The sequence below is a fragment of the Oreochromis aureus genome, linkage group 2 (genome assembly GCF_013358895.1).
Source record: "Oreochromis aureus strain Israel breed Guangdong linkage group 2, ZZ_aureus, whole genome shotgun sequence".
In the NCBI taxonomy this organism is placed as follows: Eukaryota; Metazoa; Chordata; class Actinopteri; order Cichliformes; family Cichlidae; genus Oreochromis; species Oreochromis aureus.
The window spans coordinates 11012792-11032177 of record NC_052943.1 but is presented as its reverse complement, the minus strand read 5'-3'; the positions used below and the strand labels follow the sequence as shown (position 1 = coordinate 11032177).

The window sequence follows — 19386 nt, the reverse complement described above, 5'->3', positions numbered from 1 at the left end:
TTGATGCACTTTAGCAAAGCTTGAGGTTCAGATTGTTGGAAAATAAGTATTTATTGTGTGTCATCGATTATGATTGTGATTGATAATGTGGGGTCCAGTCCCCCAGCAAGGATTAAGAGGCAGTTGGTGAAAAGAATTAGGTGGGGGTTTCTCCTGGGGCTTATGGTTCTCATCTATGGTTCTCATGCACCACTCATCACTCTCACTAAGGTAGACGGTAAAGTCCCTTTTAACCCTTCCTCATGTGTTGTAATGATCGAGTTAGCTAAACTGCTCATCTCTCTGATGACTCTTGTTCTAACTGGTGGTACATCAAACTTGTGTGCTTTTCCACGCCCTGCCTTCGTGGCCCCCTACGCAGTCCCTGCTATACTTTACGCCCTCAACAACAACCTGGTTGTTCTGATGCAGGCCTACATGGACCCAAGTTCATTCCAGGTACTCTCAAATCTTAAAATTGCCTCTACTGCCCTGCTTTACTCCCTCTGTTTGGGCAAGAGGTTCCGGCCTGCTCAGTGGTTAGGCCTGGGGCTCCTCATGTTTGCAGGCGTGTTCCACAGTTACAGTAGCCTGGATTTGGAGGAACCTGACAAGGGTGAAGCTGAGGAAGTTGAAAGGCTTCATATCACAGCCTGGGGGCTTTTCCTTGTGCTGGTGTACTGCTGTGTTTCAGGGCTGGCAGCAGTTTACACAGAGGGGATACTGAAGAGCCAGCAGCTTCCCCTAAGCCTACAGAACCTCTACCTCTATATATTTGGTGTGGTAATCAATGGACTGTCATCTTTCTCCTCTGCAGCAAGTGACAAAGGCTTTCTGGAAGGCTACTCGTGGGTGGTTTGGGTCATCATAGCAGGACAAGCAGCAAATGGACTCCTGATGTCTGTGGTTCTCAAGCATGGCAGTGGGATCACCAGACTGTTTGTCATTTCCTGTTCCATGCTGGTTAATGCTCTGTTGTCTTGGTCCAGCTTAGGTTTGCAGCTGACTCCTTTATTCCCAGTACCCGTTGCTATGATTGGACTGGCAGCTTACCTTTACTACAGATAGTGCAGTCTTTAATAAAAGAACCACCAGCACAGTTTGAGCCCACAAAAGTTCTCAGTGGAGTCTACCTAAACTTTTGTTCTTTAGGATTTTTTTTAATGCCTTATCTTCCGTCTGAAACTTGAAACTGATATTTTTTATTTGGATTCCAACACGTGTTTGTGACCATATTACTCATACCTGTTAAGTCATGTTGCCTAATTTGACTTTACGATTGTGTTACACTGCAGTAAATTCAGATCACACAGTAAACAAATGTTATATGGAGTGAATTATTTCTGATGACTGCTGCTATTTTTTTCATTTGTTTTATCACCTTCTCTGCCAAGAACAACATCAGAGATTAAGTGTTATACAGTGTTTTAATAACCAATAAACTGTCAAAAAATAATTTTTTATTTGACATTTATTTCTCATGATTTACAGTCCGCACACTGCTGCGTAAAGACATTCAAGTCACACATTCAGCGTTGACGGGAGATCAGCCATGGGATCACCTTGTGCAGCTAGCATATCCTTCAGTTCTCCTGCTGCTGTTTTTTAAAAAAACAAACATTTTTTTAAGCATTTAGTTATACAACCACACATCTAGAAGAGGTTACATAATTTCAAACTGACATTTACGGAGTTGCTTATTGTCCGCCTGCAGCTGCTGGTTCTGTGCAGACAAGTAGATGGCATCCTGCACCGCTTCCAGCAGCACACTTCTGTATCTGCCCTCTGAAATCTTTCTTTGCTCTTCACTTACCTGACGAAACACTCTGAACACCTAGGGAGATAACAGCAGGGGGGCGATGCAGAAGGGATATCATTTAGTAAAGCTTTATACAAGTATTTTTATCAAGCAGCTAACAAAGTCATTTTATATACAGTATAGTCTCTCTGGTATTTGCTTACTATGATCAATATCAAGCTGTGATCTTGTAAGCTGCCTTACAAGCTGTTAACTTCAAAAACTCGTCTTCTGAGTATGTGTGGCTTTGGGTCTGCAGACCTCTTCCTGTCAGTTTTCCCCAGTTTCTGGGTGCCTTTTGATGGGGAAGGAGACTCACTAACACTTTGACTTTCTTTGCGATTTCTCTGTAGGAATAACCTACACTTTTAAATGTCACGATGGTCTCTCTCTCTTCCATTGTTAATTGCCCTTTACTTGCCATGTTTATAGCAACACACCACTTTCTGCAGTACAACACGATTCAAATAATGCTCACAAAGGTGTTTGTACCACAGTGTGTTCATCTTTTGAGAAAGACCTAGACGAAATGCTTAATAATTTTAATGTAAGTCTGAAGTACCAAGAGCAGGAAAAAATGCAAAATATGAACTTTATATACGTGACTCCTCCCTCATACAGCTGAATCAGCAAATATCATCACTCGGGGGGATGTGTCAGCGCTGCATTATCCATCATCAGAGCATTACAGTCTATAGCAGTGCTTCCAAATATAAATATGTGATGTTTATTGTACATAAATCCTAACGGATGCAGGAATATAGTCATCAACTATACAAGGATACTAATTTTTAATAAAGTTATACAGTAAATTTAATTGCTGTTAATTTCATTAACTATCCATAAAAACATTTACTGGCAAGTTCATTTGCATGTTTACAATAACTTATCATCACTATGTGTTGTCATGCCCTGTGATGACCTGGCAGCCTATTCTGAGTGTATCCCCCACCTTTCATCAAAAGTCAGCTGTAACAGGCGCTAGGATACAGATACTGTCTTTTGAGCTAAAAGGAAATCTTGTATTTGACAGTTCAGCTACCAGAAAACTTGTTGCACATTTTTAAATCAAAGAGTTAAATGTCAGCTTGTGTTTTACGCAATTGTGGTTATTGAGAAGAACAATATTCTGTAACCTCTTTGTTATGCTTTTTATTAAATATTCGATGTGCATAGCCATGACCTCTCTTAAGTTGATGACAGCTAAAAATGTACACGTGGCACTGATTTCCAAGACTGAGTCACAAATTATGATGGTTCTTATGAAGATAGAAATGTAACTTTGGTGTTTCAGTTCAGGCAGACATGAGTTTGCTGAAAGTAACAAGCTAATAAAATGTGAATAAGTCCTGTTATGAATCATGGTTCTTTCTCCCACCTGCAGGCTCTCCTCCCTGAGACAGTGCAGCTCTGCTCGGTGTCTGTCATATTGATCCTGTAGGTCTTTTTCAGCTTGCTGGGCCTCGGCACGCAGGGCCTCTATCTGCAGTACTAGGACCTGTCTCTCTCTGGTCAGTACCAGCAAGTCCCTCTGAGGACCTTCTGTCTAACACAGGAATGCACAAACCATAAAATTATGCAAGAAAATAACATAATTATGCAGTGAATTCCACTGCCTGCCATAAATCCAGCCTTGCATTAATTCAAACTGACTCAGCAACCTCAGCTAAGATGGATCGCAAACAGAATAATGTTAGTGTATCTCATTATCTCACCGGTAGGTTTTCCTGTGCCAAGTCTCTCTCCATCTTCTCCACCTCCTGCTGAATTAATCTCCCATGATCCTCCTTAAGTTGCCTCCTCCGTTCCTCTGCTTTGTTGTATTCCAACTGAGACTAATCATTAAATTGGCAAAATAAATGCCGTTGTGTGGGCTGCCCACTCTTGTGCACATAAATAATTTTTAGATGTTGAAAAGATTATTGATTCAGCCTTGTTACTGCATTATCCAACCACATGCATGGTTTTGGAAAATGCCCAAACCCCTTTTGTTCTTGCACATTTTAACGTGTTGTCGGAAAACCGAATCTGGACGTCAGGTTAAAACCTAGAAGTCCAAGAAATTCACTGTAGACTTGCATCGATCAGGGCAAGAGTGTTGAACATCTTCCAACATTTCGACTGTTACCAGGAGCCAAAGTGAAGTGGAAGCTTAAAACTTCGATGAGTTGGTGTTTCAACCGAAGTGAGCTGAAGGTCAGCATTACTCCAACATCAGGCCTATAGAGAGGCTAGATGGAAGCCGGTCGTGCATAAAAGACAAACACCTACTTGCTTGGAGCTCACTGAAAGCACTAAGTTCAGATGTTAAAAAAAAAGAGTAACACTGCTGATCTCATCCCCAAGGCAAAAAACATTTCAGTGGCAGAATCGTGCTATGCAGTTGCTTCACTGCAGCATATGTGAGACTATATTCCCCATCTACATCATAGGGTATTCAAATAGTGAAGAGGGGTCTGAGTATTTTCTAAATAATCTGTAATAAATTAGAGTTTGTAATGCCAGATGATGTGCTTTACTTGTTGACAAGCAGGGGAATTCCCAGTAGCAGCTCCACTCTTGAGTGTCTCCTCCCTGAGAGCCTCCTTCAGCTGCTGGATTCTCGCTACTCTCTCCTGGACCTTTTCTGTATTCCCTTTACCTTCTGGGAATATGAGAAACAAACAGAATACGCCGGCTGTGGTTAGCCATATGGAACCGTGACTTTTGAATCTGAGCATTTTACCTGTAATGTGTTCTTCCATTTCCTGCCTCAGCTGGTCCTGTAGACATTTCATTGTCTCTGTACCCTGCCTGCTGTTGGGGTGATGATCTCCAGAAAACAGCAGATTGCTATTTGAGGTCTTGCAAGTCTGCCAAGTAATATAAAACACGGAGCTCATTTTACTGTGTTGAATACACTTTGTGTTATCGTTTTTGCTACACTTGTGAATAAATGTAATAATTCTGATATAAACCTTTATTTTGACTTTTATCTTTTCGGATTCTTCTCGTCTCTTCTCCCATGATTGATTTTTCACCATCTGTTGTGGTGATCACAGCACAGACTCAAACTCATTATTTGGAAAGCATTATTTTCCATGAGGCTGATTTTATGAATTACCTGCAGGTTTTGAGTGAGCTCGGCCAGCTCGTAGATGCTGTGAACTTCACTGTCCCCCTGTGACATTATCACGCTTCTTAGATCAGTGATGCTGTCACGAATCTTTTGCTCAGTTGCCCTTGGACTCCAGCAACCATTGGTGGGCTTAGTTGCAAAACATCTCACTTTCTGGGCCAGATTTAAAGCAGAAGGTGTCTCATTATCTAGAAGACCTGGAAGGAGGAGGGTTATTTTTGTTTTGTAAATCACACATGCATATTTATTTCTTTGTATGTTGCCGGGTTTAGCTCAGTACCTTGAGGGTTAATGCAGTAAATGAGGACAGTCCTGCTATTTCCTTTTAAGGCATCATTAAGCAAATGAGGCAGGAGGCCCACACTGATATTAGCAGCAGGATTTGGGATTTGGTCCAGGACCTTCAGCAGTGGGTTCACTCTGAAAATATATATCAAATGTCACCGGAGTCCAATACAAAGTGGATATGCTATCCAACCATCTGGTTATTTTTTGCCATTAATCTGGGTTCAGGTCCCAAAGATGCCCAGACCTCCCTCTCCACATCCACTTCCTCCACTTCCTTCAGGGGAACACCAAGACATTCCCAAGCCAGCTGAGACACATAATGGGCCTGGATCTGGGTCTTCTCCTGGTAGGACATGCCTGAAACACCTCTTTCAGAAGGGATCCTAGTCAGAAACCTAAACAACCTCAGCTGGCTCTTTTTGACGTGAAGGATTAGCAGCTCTACTCAGAGCTCTTCACCCTGTCTCTAAGATATCAGGACATAATATAATATAGTAATAGCATATAATATCATATCAGAAATTAATGTGGGTATAAAATCAATACATAAAGATATCTAGATACAGGTCTTTTAAAATGAGGTAAATACAACTTGAGCTGAATTAAAACACATGACAAATTGCATCTTATTATTATTATTATTTTATCAAAAAAACTAAGGCAAAATGCAAAGGAAGTATTTGAAAAACTAAGTACACCATCCATCCATCCATCTTCTTCATGTTGCGGGGGGAGAAGCCTAAGCAGAGAAGCCCACACCTCCCTCTCCCCAAGAACACCCAGCCAACAGAGAGACATCATCTCTCTGGCATGTCCTGGATCTGCCCCAGGGCCTTCTCCTGGTAGGACATGCCTGAAACATCTCACCTGGGAGGCATCCAGGAGGCCTCTTAGTCAGATACCTGAACCACCTCAGCCAGCTCTCTTTGATGTGGAGGAGCAGCGGCTCTACTCTGAGCCCCTCCCAAACGACTAAACTCTGCACCTTACCTCTAAGGGAGAGAGCAGCCATGCTAAAAGCCAATTCCAAAAGACCTGCTGAGACTAAAAAGGCGGTTTGTGTTGTGTTCATGCTCTAGCACACCGAAATAAGAAACCATGCTGTAAAATTTAGGATTAATCATTTTTAGTTTGAATAAAGCTTCTACTCATAAAGAGAACTGATATCAAAAACATTACATTTCAGAGGCAAATGCTATCCTCCCTGTTGATCTGACCTAATTAACAGGCCCATGTAACTGCAGACATTTTGACTCATCGCAGCCAGAAAAGTACAGGTATTACTAATGAGGTGAAGGCTGCAAGATACTTCAGGCAATCACTCTAGTGTACTGCCGCACTCGCATTGGCATACTCCCCTCACATACCCAAACACCCTTTTAATCATGCTGGTATAAGCTGTCAGTTCCCTGCTCATTCTTTCACTGCCTGCCTGTGAACACTGCTTTCCCCAAAAGCCATGCTGCTACTTCCTTCCATTGTTACTGAATATATTTCAAAAGGCCATCCCCCACCCCAGCATCTACCTGTAGGCTCTGAGTCAAATTCACTCCCTGTTGAGTTGGATATGTTACCTTGTAGAGATGAAGATCTGAAGCTGGTTTGCTGAGTGAAATAACATTAGTGTCATATAGCTTTTTGTTTGCAATGATGATGGACAGGCTGACAGATGAGGTCAGGCAGGAGCGTCCTTGGACTATGGTGTTTGTAGGCAAACACTGTGATCTTTTGTGAGAGTAGAGAGCACGCTGGAAGAGGTAGGGGTAGAAGTATGCTCTGAAAAGTCAGTAGAAGCAAGACAGAATACATGTGTGTGAATGAAAGGGCCACTGGTGGAAAGGTGAAGCTGTAAGGAGTAGAGGTGGTGAAAGCGGATGAGTTACAAAAAAAAATGGTTTCAATCAACCAAAGAGGTGAAGAAGAGACAAGTGGAGTGAGCGGAGACAAGAATCAGGGGTGGTAAGGAAGTGAAAGGGAAGGTTTACAAGATGATAATGAGACCTGCTGTGATGTATGGTTTGGAGGTGCTGGCACTGACATAAAAAAGACAGGAAGCAGAGGTGGAGAGTCTCAGATTTTCAATAGAAGTGACCAGAACGGACAGGATTAGAAATGAGAACATCAGAGGGACAGCTCAGGTTGAGTGGTTTGGAGGCAAAGTTAATGAGGCAAGGCTGAGAGGGTTTCAATATGTGCAGAGGAGGGATTCTGCATAAATTGGACAAAGGATGTTGAACATTGAGCTCCCGGGTGGGAGGAAAAGAGGAAGACCTTAGATAAGATTACAATCCAAGGGACAGAGTGAGATGAGGGGCAGAAGATACACTGTGGATACCCCAAAGTTGGTTATAGGACAGATATAGAATCACTTTTGACTGGTGTAGATTTGGCCCCAACATCACTCTTTAGCTATTACAAAAACACCTACTCAGAAAGTCACAAGAGGTACATTCCTCAACTACAAGAATCCATCAAGAAAAGCAGTTGTTCCTATTAAAAAACAAGAGGATTTTGTTCAGGAATAGCAATATATACTGATCTCCTATAACCTATGCCTACAGCCAGAGGTAAAAATACATAAATAAATAAATATAGCACATCTCCTTCCAGTTGAGATAATGTAACTCCTGGATGACCACAATCAGAATAATGCTTTATCAGTTTGTGATAGATCATTTCAAGTCCCACTTGCCCATGTAATAGATATCTCACTGGCTATGTCACTGACCCTCTGAGGTCAGTCCTACTGGCTCCTCCTGCCAGGCTGAACAGCTGAAATCTGCTGCGGCAGACATCTGACTCCACCTCCTCTGGATGGAGTTTCCACTCAACAGTCACCATGAACAGGGAGCTGCATCTGAGAGAAACACAGCATAAACATTTGACAAGTTCAAATGGAAATTTGAACTCACTTATAAAAGCCAGAAGTAAATGTTTTATCGCTCAGGCACTTGGATTTAATGTAATTAACCAATTTATTGAATGCACACAAAGTGATTTTGTAAATGGATTAGAGTTCATAAAAGTTGTGCTTTATATGACCTACCGGCTGGAAATGGAGCCTGCGTTCGCCTTCAGTGTTTCCCTGCATGTTTCGTACAGATTATAAGCTTCTTCAGCTGAATGCACACACACCTCACATAATCCTCCTATAAGACTGAGAGAGAAAAGAGGGCATGAGCATATATAATACAGCTTCAGTGTGTATATGTTTTATGTGAGGTCTTTGTTTATCATTAAAATGCACAATTGTGACACACCTTCCAAGCACTGGATGTGTTACAGGTTGTAGAGTCTGTCTGTTGAGGCTCAAGACATCCACTGCACTGCCGTCTGGATAAAACTGACATTGAAAAACATTAGCTGTCATCATGTGTTTTATTGCATCTATTATCCCTTGGGGCTCTGCTACTGAATACAAGGACAAACCTGAAGAGATGACACAGAGATGAATAACTCGCCTTTCACTCTTGACTCCATACAGCTGAAAAGGTTAGCCACGACCTACAAGCGAATCAAGGGTATGATTGAAAATATAAACACATAAAATCTGCAAGTATTAAATGCAGTTTTGTTTAGAGCTCCACCTGTCTGATGACACTGCTGTCAATAAGAGCTCTCGTCGTCTCTGTAGAGGCTCCACATATGAGCAGTGCTGCGTTACACCCACTGGACATGCACTCGGTGAGAGGCTGCAGGAGCTCAGGGTGAAAACTCTGCAGATTTACACTCAAGTCTTTCAGTTTCCAGCCATCAAAATATCAGGTAGTGAAAATATGTGCAGTGGAGCAGAAAAAGATTAAAATAAGAGGTCAGGAGCTGTTTTGTACCTTTATGCTGTCAACAGTCACGACTTGGTCGAAAGAGAAGGCCTTGGCTGCCTGTTTGAAAGAATGTAAGCAATCTTCTTGAAAGCAAATGAACAAATACTTTCTGAAGCATGTGTGGTAAGTCGAATGACTTACCTCATTATTTGATGATTTGTAGTAAACACTACCTCCTTCTTCATCAATAACAACAGATTCTTTACTTTCTGTGTATTCAAAATCAAGTTAAAGTCATTCTCCAGTGACAGTATAGCAAATACACAGGTATTTGTCCCAGCTTTACCTGGTTTTGTTGTAAGTAAAACTCCCACTCTTACTGCTTCAGCTCCCTAAAACATTAAAGATCAATGACAGAGATTTTTAAAGAGACCCCAACAGGAGCTCCTTTAAATTCTGCATTATTCTGATGTAAATAAACCCCTGATTTTAAAAATATGCTATTTATATACTGTGTAGAACATGAATACTCACAGGTGCATCCATGTTAACAGTGGCCATCCTGCGTCTGACAGCCACTGGCGCACCTGGATTTCATTTCAGATCGGTGAATTATTAATGATCCAGAGGCTACTTTCACTGGTGAAAGTGAGCAGAGTTCTGTTACCGAGACGACAGAGCGGTCAGCAATGGGGTCACTGATGAGCAGCACTATCTGTTTAAGCAGGGAAAATATAAAAGCATTTATAAAGACTAGTTCCACATACAGTTCGTACACACTAGAGAAATACAACAGCTGTGACAGTGTAATTAGAAACTCATTTTTCTTCTATTGCCCTTTTTATGAAAAGACACACTTTATACAAGAGTTGTAAGTTAAATAATGGCTATATAATGGTTATATAATGGTTATATAATGGTTAATAATTAATGGCAATAACATGCTGTTTGAGTTTTACTGACCTAACCTTGTAAGAAACATAAGGGTAATTATTAAGCATTAAATAGCCATTAGCCATTATTTATTTGAAAAAAGGCCATATATATATTAGAAGAAAAAAAAAAGGAAAATTCCCCACTCGCTTCTATATATATATATATATATATATATATATATATATATATATATATATATATATATATATATATATATATATATATATATATATATATATATATATATATATATATATATATATATATATATATATATATATATAGATAGATAGATAGATAGATAGATAGATAGATAGATAGATAGATAGATAGATACACACTTTATGTTCACTTATATTTCTCTGTGTGTGCTCCAGGAGGACAGCTTCACCATTGGTGGTTTCTCTTATATAATACAAAAGTGAGCACAGTGAGCACACTGGGTGGAACAGTGGTATTGTGGTTAGCACTGTTGCCTCATAGCAAGAAGGTTTCTGGTCTGGACTCCATCTGGGGCCTTACTGTGGAGTTTCCCTGTGCCTGTGAGGGTTTCTTCCAGTTATTCTGGCTTCCTCCCAAAGACATTCACTTAATAATTTAAGACTCAATTGGGAGAGCAAAAAAGATCCACAAACTCTTTTAATAAATAGTTAATAAGTTGTCAATAGACTTCTCCTCTACTCTGGATGGATTCAAAAGACTTCCTCACAGCCCTGAAACTTTTTGTTATAGATTATTATTATTATCATGAAACCACTAATTAGACCCTTTATAAAAGTTGAAAGCAGAACCCAACAAAGATGGATGCTGTAAATGTGGGCAAAAATAAATAGTGTCAAAAATCAAGTGTGATGTTGCATCCTGCTGCTCGGCTTCACATGCTTCAAGACACAAATTCATTATCAGAGTCTCCCGCTGGGCTGCTGGTGTGTCGCATACAAGTTCTCATGCAAGTCCTCCACTACACACTTGTCTGTGTTATCCAGGAAGATGATGGCATCCCACTAATGGGGCTACTGCTGGCATAAAGAATATCATTCTGCTCCAGTTCGCGCAAAGCTGAAAAGCCTGGTAATAAATACACTTTGTGGGTTTCACGACTTAACTTAAAGCAAGTCTTATCCTTGCTTAGAAAGCAAACTGAAGTGGCTGCTCTTAAAGTGGTAATGAGCCTCAAATGAAACGGATGACTCAGTGAGTCAGCAGAAGATGAAAAATGTCAGACCTAGAGAAGATAATATGTCATGGTTTCAGTGTTTAAATTTACAGCTTCAAATACAACAAAAATGGTTTTAATAAAGGAAAAGAATTCCTGTTAATATTAAAAAAGGAACTGGAGCTAGGAGAAACTTTAATCTCAAGAATTCTCATATAAAATTTCATTATAATACATGTTTGCTTTATTTGACAGTTTGAAATGGTTGTTTAAACTAGACATTTATGTTTTTTATTCATTTTTTTTAGGGATGCCTTGTTGTGCAGTGAAGCCAAGCAGAGTTAAAAACTCATAACATCCACTTTTTACAGCTTGAGACCTTTTGGTTGCCAGATACAGAAGAATATCCTTGTAATAGACTGGCGTCCTGTCCGGGTATATCCCGCGTCTCACTGCATGCCAGCTGGGACAGGCTCCAGCCAGTGGTTAAGAAAGTGGATGGGTGGATATGGGAGAACAAATCTGTAGCTAAAACTGGATCTTATGTGTTTTCATGTCCAGCCAGTTTAGACATGGATGAGTATTTTTTGTGTGAGCTGTTCACCAAGTTGAAGCAGGTGTGTGCAACTGGCTTAATCCTCAGCTGACATCAGTAATTTCCACCACAGATATTTTTCCTCATCCTTTTCTTCACATCTTTTTTTTAAAGAGGACTCACTGAGAAAAATCCTGTTTTGTACATCTTCACCACTAATGATGAACAAGATAAATTCACACTTTTGCACCCGTTGTCCCAGATACGCGAGCCTCAAGTGGGTAAATTTGCACTCCTAACATGATCTTGGGTAACTGTCAAAACAGTAGGGACAGAAGAGAGCACCGTGGTTTTCACCTTTGCCTGTTAGATCGTGTTAATTTGATGACTGATATTAAGAGTGGTGCTTAAAAAAAAGATGGGGGCACTCTTCTTTTTTTTTTAAATGTGAGAGAACTAAATTTCTAAAAGAACTAAAAGGATGAGTCGGTGCACTCATGCACATTTCAGGTTCTTTAACGGGAAATGTCTTGAGTGCCAAAGTGTCTAATTTTTAAAAAATGCCACAAAATCCAGGACTGAGTGAGCAGCGTTACTGCATCTAATCAGGTTAAAGTTTATTCAGACCTTATTTTGATTACAGCTTAAGCAATGATTTCTCTTACCTGTAGATAATGTGAAAGATGTAATGCAAGCGGTGTTAATAGGAAAACTTTATTCATCAACCTTATTAAAACAAACATGTCATAGAAGAGTAACTTTATCATATTCACATCCTGTGAAGGATAGGTTCACCCACAGTGTATGGTATGTATTTATGGTATGTAGATTTATACTAGCTAGATTTTCTAGTTGGAAATGAAAATGATTCATTAGTTTATATGTAAAATAGCAACATCTCTTTCCAGATTGTTCCCAGTTGCTTTGTTTTTTTTCCTGACACTACTTTCTAGCAAAGTAATAGAACCTATTTAAACTGCCCTCTGTGAGGTTTGGATTATCAGACCAGCACGCGAAGAAATTAGGCTGTTTTACATTAATAAATGCAATTTTTCAATGTTCAGAGCATCACAACCAAGCTTCCATTTTCCTGCATTTTAAGAGAAGGAGATGCGGGTAAACCGACCCTTTAAGCATTCATCAGAACCAAACATATTAAACACTCACATAGTTTAATGTACTTATTGTAGATTATATGAATAGACCCCAAAACAAATCTGACGTAAAGGCAATTTTTTTTTTCAAAATTAAATGCACTAAGGTGTAACAGGCCTCTATTGATCTGATTTCAAGCAGCCACAAAAAATGGTTAAAATCACGAGATTCTACACAAAATGAGCTCATCAGCGATAGAAGCGTTAATAATTGAAGTGCGGCATGAAGTCTGTCATTTGCAGAGATTGCTCGATGAAATCTTTCTTCAAGATTTGCTTCACTTTTGTTTTTCATCTGGAAAAAGAGATGAAAACAGCAAACAAAGTGATCATGATGATGACGCCAGTGAAAAATCTCACAAATGAAAAATCATCAAAAACAAAGAAACTAATCTGAAGTGCTCACCATCCATGTCGTATGTCTTCTGCATCAGCCTGGGTGCAACCATCATGCGACGAGGAAATGCAGCTAAAGTTAACAGGGAAAAAAAAATCTGGTGTCATTCACAACAGCCTCACCAAAACTGCACATGTAAGAAAAGATCCTTTAATCCGTGCCCTCTACCTCTCTGGCAGTCGGGACGGCCACGCATGGTGGTTCCCTCGATGGGATGGCCCTCGCCATCCACACACCAGCAGTAGCCGGTGGCGTGCCAGCACTGCATTGGCTTGTAGCGGCCCTGCTCGTCACACTGGGGCTTGTATGAACCAATCTTGCTGGGTCCAGGTCCTGCCTCCACCTGGCATTTGGTCTTGATGGTAGTGGCTGAGCGGAGAATATTCAGACATTCATTTTGGTTTTATTTACCAGTTAAAAATTAAAAAGTCATTAATAAAGACTGTAAAAAAAAACATCTTGTTGCGAGTTTATTGGGAATATAGATCTCTAAAAAAATGACTTAAATGCCAAACTAGTGCATACTAGTAAAACAGGAAACTCTGTATCTGCTGTTATAGCAACTATCTGGGTAATAAAACACTTAAAAGTGAAGGAAAGAAAAGTTGAGCTAACCTGACTGAGGTGTGGGGGTTGCAGGCTGCTGCTGGGCCATCTTGAAGATAAGCCAGTAGCGCATCCAGGTCTCAAAGCTCTACAATACAGAAAGTGTTAGATAAGCATGGCTAAAAGGATCGTCGCCATTTTTCATTTCTATTTTAGCTACGTTAGCAATGTGATCACTGTGTGTGAGGCTTCACCTTCCACTCGCTATCGTTCATCTGCTGCTTCAGGGTTTGCAGGTTGGCCAGGAAGGTCTCGTTGAACTGAGGCAGCTCAGAGTCCTGTTCAGAGCACGTTCGAGAGCTTACCGTCAGCAACATATCAACACGCTGGTAAGAAATGTGACGCTAGACAGTGTTTGCAACCTACCTGCATGAGATCCATCAGCTGTTTCTCCACACTGACAATGGCAGTGTCCTGCAGTTTCTGGAAGAAGGGAGCATTCAAGTTGAAATTAATTATTCACCTTTTAAATCCAAGCATTAGCAATTAATTTGAAGCCTTAAATGAATCCCGGCTGCACGCAAATATGAACTTTTTCCAAGAAGATGTTGTGGGCTTACAGTCAAGGGTGTCTTGGGTGCTGTGGAGTCCTCGGTGAAGTCCATGAGGAGGGGCAGGCTGTTCATGGGCATGGCCATCCTCACTGGAGCCACAGCTGAAAAAAAATAATAAAATTTTAAAAAGAAGAAAAAAATCAGCGACAACAACATAAACAAAAAAATTAAATAAGTGCAAGTACAAGAAAAAGTAGCTCTCTTTATGTCTAAATTATTAATGCTCAGCAGAAACAAATTGAAAAGTTGGACTACATAATAAATAGAGCCCAAAAAAAAAGAATTAAAAAAATGAATGTGTTTTTGTTTGTTTAACAGTATCTCTCGAGACGCCTCTGTTTGAAATCTTGTCTTAATGCTATTAACATAAAAATATCACACAGTTAACCTTTTCTCCCCATGAGTCACCATAAACTTTTCATTTCTCTGTCCACCTTCAAACCCAGCTTCTGGAAAGCAAACTCTCACTTCCCTCCTCAGCACTCCCGCCCGCCTACGCCTGTCTAATTAAAACTATCACTCAAAATGACACATCCCCTTAGGACTCTGTGTGGCCATTAAGGTTTTAGTGCTCGACTTTACCGTGAGATGAGCGGGTCAGCTGTTTGTTCATTCTGTCCGAGTTCTTCTGTAGAGTGTGGATCTGCTGCTTTTGGCTAAACACCGTGTAGGCAGTGAAGACCTGGCTGGCCACCAGCAGGCAAGCCAAGGTTGTCAGACCCGCAATTTTCAAGGCACGACTGTTGGAGCCTCTGCGAGAAATAGAAGAGTATGTGTCACTAAAAGGTTGGAGGCAAATCAGGAGGTTGGGGGGGAAAAATGAAGGACATAAAAAACGGTAAAACAAAACATGGGATTCTAATAAAAAATTTCTTGGTATGAAAGTGACGCGAGGGGATTTCTAGAAGTGCAGTGTGTGACATTTTTAAGGCCTGGGTGAGTCATTTGGATTTTGGACAGTCCACTGCGCACAAAAAAATACAATAACAAAATTAAGGAAACCCATAGTTTCCTGTAGATGATGAAAAATGATCATGATTAGTGTGTAAAATGTTAATTTACTGCTCATTACATTATGTAAAGGGAGTGACAAATCTGTGAAGAAAACAAGGAGGGGGGAGGGGATTGGCCTTTGTCTCGCCTTTGTTTCCCTTTGAACTTTTCTTCAAGATTTATTTTCTTTTGTTCCTTTTTTAAATTAGTTTTTTTTTTAAAGATATTTGTTTGGTTTTTCAGTGTGGGGGGCAGGAGTTGAAAATGGGTAGGATATGTTGGGGAGGAGAGATATAACACACAGCTGTGATCCAGCTGTCTAGGAATCAAATCAGTAAACCATAAACAAACAATCATTTTCCGTCCTGTAAAGAGCAGCAAATCTAGAAAATATATAATTTTGAAAAAACTGTTAGATTAGGAAAAAAAGAGTGAGAGAGACTCAAATCTAATTACTGCTCCTTCTTTTATTTCAGCCAATAGAATGTGAGTATCACTAGTTACTAGGCAGATACCTTCTTCTGGCTTTAACAGGAAGCCATATTCAACTATGATTCAAGTTAATCTTGCGAATTAAACATAAGTAGATAGGTGTAAAATGATTTTTCTCTCATACAAACGTATAAGGACAATTTTACTTTTTCATTACTGCTGGAAAACATTAAAAGTGAAAGTCAGAAAGTCATATGTTTACATATCCGCTTTTAAAATTGTGACATTTGTCTGTTAGATGCAATTTATTTTTATTTTTTTAATCATAAATTCATGTATACCGCCAATATAATCTGTGTCGTAAAGGAAAATATAAAGTTTGTTTATCTGTTATTTCCAAGCAACAGTCCACACAAAACGTTTCTTCATAAATCAGATTCAAATCTGCGATTATTAAGTTGTCATTCTTGTAGACTGTATTTCTTTCTAACTGGAATTGTTCCAAAAAAAAAAGGCATTTTCTTTTCTCTATTAGCCAATAACAACTGCTGCGTCACTAGTTACTAGGCAGACGCCTTGTCTTGGGTGAACGGGGAAGTACGGTTCAGTGAAATTAAGAAGTAAAACGAAATGTTTTGACTGTATTATAGTTAGATAAAAGATAAAAAATTATAAAAGATAAAAACGAAATAATTTTACTGCTTCTTTAAAAAGGAATAAGTGCAAATCTGAAACAGATGGGCCTACCTTCAAAGTTAAATATCATAAAATGTATCTTTGCTATTGCAAAATTAAATTAAAGGAAATGTGGTACTGCTGCATGTAAGCAACTAACCTTTGGTGAAAAACTTCAGTTTTTTAAATTTATTCTGCTCTATCTGTGTGAGCCAATTTAAAAAGGTGCACTTTATTGAAAAAAAAATATTTTTAAAGATGCAGCACAAACAGCTGCTATGAATAAAATACACTCTTCTCACCCTCTTGGTGCTGCAGGGGGAAGAAGGATCTCCTCACTGTCTGCCAGGCTTCCCCTGGCCAGGGGTGCATCGTCCTGAGAGTGGGCCATCTGTGTTAGGAGTTCTTTCCGTTCCTTCAAGCAACAAACTGGACACTGAACAACACGTCTAGAGCATAAATTGCCTACAAAATGAGGAAAAGAAAACCAGACGGGTTCCACAGAAAGCCTCTCTATTAAAAAAAAAAGAAGAACAAGAAGTTGTGGGACGGATCAGTAGCGCCAGCTCTGATTGGCTGATTTAATATCATCACTTGTTGACAGAGGCAGACAGCAGCGAAATAAGCCACGGTTTAAGATCTAGAACTTACCATTATTGTTTGATAGTATAGTATTTTCAGTTGCCTCTGCTAATTCTAGCAAGTAAACAATAATTATTTGTAAATATAGATAATGCTGCTAGTACTAATACTACAGTAGTTTATTAGATGACTGAATTACTACATCAGTGAATATACATACTTTAGGTTTCATTACTAAATACTGCACATTATGACATTTAGGTAGTTATATTAGTAAATAAAATACATGTTATATAATTGAAAATAATATAATAATATTGCCATAATTAAAAATAAAGGCTAATATTACTATTATAGCTTAAAGAATAAAGAAACAATGAATTAAATTTCAATAATATGCAGTGTTCTTTTAAAACAAAGTTTTAAATGTTACAATTAATACAATGTTAAGGGAAATGTGGTGAGTACATTTGTCCCTTTTTTATGTTGGCCTCTTTTAGGAAAAAGATGAGACTTCTTTGCACACTTTAAGGTGTTTTCCCCAATGAGGAAACGAAAAGAAGAAATATGAATTACTTGTAAATCTGGTGGACTTAAGAGTAAAAGACTTATGTAAGTAAGTAAACGTTTTTACTTAGTAAAAGTTTATGCTGAATGTGCTATCAAGGGATTTGGTTTGTCTGCTTCACGTCTCCATAAAGTGAAACAAAAAGAGAAATGCAGTTTGTTTTTCAATCCAAACCAGGAGACTGGGAAGCTTCTCGAAATCTCTGCATAATAGTCATCATCACGTTGAATGCTTTCAATTTACAGTTACCACTAAGCTCCCACCTGCGCTGTCTAACTGTAATATATCCAAGGACTTATTTAGGACTGCAAAATTTACCATTAAACTTTGACATTTTTACAGTCACAGGACCTCGGAGCTTATAAGGTTGGGTCATAATTATAACCAAAATTTTTTAGGCTTCTTATACCCATAATGATTTTTACACTCTGTTAAATACTGAAACCAAGTCAATTTTACATCCACTTTGTGTCACAATTTAATGCTCATGTCTTTATAATTCACTGGAAAAAACTTTCAAAAGTACATTTTGGTTAAGAAAGAGTTAGTGGAGTGGAAGTGGAGTGGAAGTGGGTGGCTGCTTAAAACAAGCCAGCATCTGAAAGGTGTCCTTTTATAGTAATGCAAAAAAGAAAGTACAGAGTACAGGCCATATTCGCTAACATGTAGAGCCACCTTTGGTAGCACTAACCGTCCGTCGATGTTTGCAGGCGTTAGTTTATGCACAGCTCTCTTGGGGTCCCACCCAGCAATTCAATCAGATTGAGATCTGAACTTTGATTGGGACATTTCTTTTTTGCCATTCTGTTGTAGATTTGCTGCTGTGCTTGGGATCACTGCGATGTTGCATGACCTAGTTTTGTCCGAGCTTTATCTGCCGGACAGATGGCCTCTCATTTGACTAGAATACTTCAGTATACAGAGGAGTTTATGGTTGACTCAGTGACTGTAGGTGACCAGGTCCTGTGGCTCCAAACCAAGCCCAAATCCTCATGCCAACTGTGCTTGACAGCTGCTATGAGGCATTTGTGCTGATATGCTGCGTTTGCTTTTCACCAAATGTGACTCTGTGCATTGTGGTGAAACAGCTCTACTTTGTCCTTTAGACAGACAAGACTGTTCAAGAAATTATGTGGTTCGTTCAGATGTAACTTTTCAAACTTAAGCTGTGGTGACATGTTGATTTTAGAGAGAAGAGGCTTTCTTCTGGTAAAACCTTAAACAAGACATACTTGTTCAGTCTTTTTCTAATTATACTGTCATAAACATTTTAATAAGCCATTAACATTTAACTTGCTAACAGAGGCCTGAGGAGTCTGACATGTAGCTGTTGGCCTTTTGTTGTGTGCAGTTTCTGAGCATTGCACTGATTGACCTTTAGGGTGTCTTTGACGGGACTTTCACACCTGGGAAATTTGTAGTATTGTGTTACAAGACACAAATGAATGCTATAAAAGCCATCAAACCACCAAAACTGCTGTTCTAGAGATGACCAGACTTTTTTCAAGCAATTAGCTTTTAGCTAGCAGCAACACAAAGCTACTTACACTTTTAATTCCTATGGACGGACTTCACAGGACTGCATCCAACCCTGGAAGAAACTTCCCTTATCACAAGACTCTGTGAGCATTTTGACACTAGGCTCATCTTCTAATCTCAGGGGCGGATTTACAGGGAGGCAAAGGGGGGCAACTGACCCACTGCTGTAGCTCCATGCCCACCCCACCCCAATTTTCTGTCCCCAACTAATTTTCTCAATCTACCTACCTAAAAATTGTCTTTGTTTTCTTAGAAGACATCATGCAATTAATAATTTTTTGTTTGTTTTGTGGATATTTTTTTGACATATTC

The 19386-nt window shown here is 39.5% G+C and overlaps 3 protein-coding genes across 3 annotated transcripts; 1 reads left to right on the top strand and 2 right to left on the bottom strand.

Moving 5' to 3' along the window:
• The first annotated feature begins 35 nt into the window (after positions 1 to 35).
• On the top strand, positions 36 to 1435 carry slc35a4 (solute carrier family 35 member A4). The gene has a single exon (XM_031751047.2). The coding sequence runs from the start codon at positions 70 to 72 to the stop codon at positions 1045 to 1047; it is 978 nt and encodes a 325-aa protein (XP_031606907.1). The 5' UTR covers positions 36 to 69; the 3' UTR covers positions 1048 to 1435.
• A 26-nt stretch (positions 1436 to 1461) lies between these two features.
• On the bottom strand, positions 1462 to 7975 carry LOC116329103 (uncharacterized protein At1g10890). Its single transcript, XM_031751046.2, has 10 exons — positions 7912 to 7975; positions 5176 to 5315; positions 4881 to 5092; positions 4735 to 4800; positions 4503 to 4629; positions 4297 to 4421; positions 3493 to 3612; positions 3156 to 3323; positions 1663 to 1813; positions 1462 to 1577 (listed from the first exon to the last, which is right to left on the bottom strand). Exons 3-10 carry the CDS (start codon positions 4944 to 4946, stop codon positions 1501 to 1503), a joined length of 900 nt encoding a protein of 299 aa, XP_031606906.2. The 5' UTR covers positions 4947 to 5092; positions 5176 to 5315; positions 7912 to 7975; the 3' UTR covers positions 1462 to 1500.
• Positions 7976 to 12153: 4178 nt separating this feature from the next.
• On the bottom strand, positions 12154 to 16891 carry cd74a (CD74 molecule, major histocompatibility complex, class II invariant chain a). Its single transcript, XM_031750985.2, has 9 exons — positions 16688 to 16891; positions 14868 to 15037; positions 14292 to 14386; positions 14098 to 14154; positions 13926 to 14009; positions 13741 to 13819; positions 13294 to 13494; positions 13135 to 13197; positions 12154 to 13023 (listed from the first exon to the last, which is right to left on the bottom strand). The coding sequence occupies exons 1-9, from the start codon at positions 16774 to 16776 to the stop codon at positions 13007 to 13009; spliced, it is 855 nt and encodes a 284-aa protein (XP_031606845.1). The 5' UTR covers positions 16777 to 16891; the 3' UTR covers positions 12154 to 13006.
• Between the last annotated feature and the right edge of the window lie 2495 nt (positions 16892 to 19386).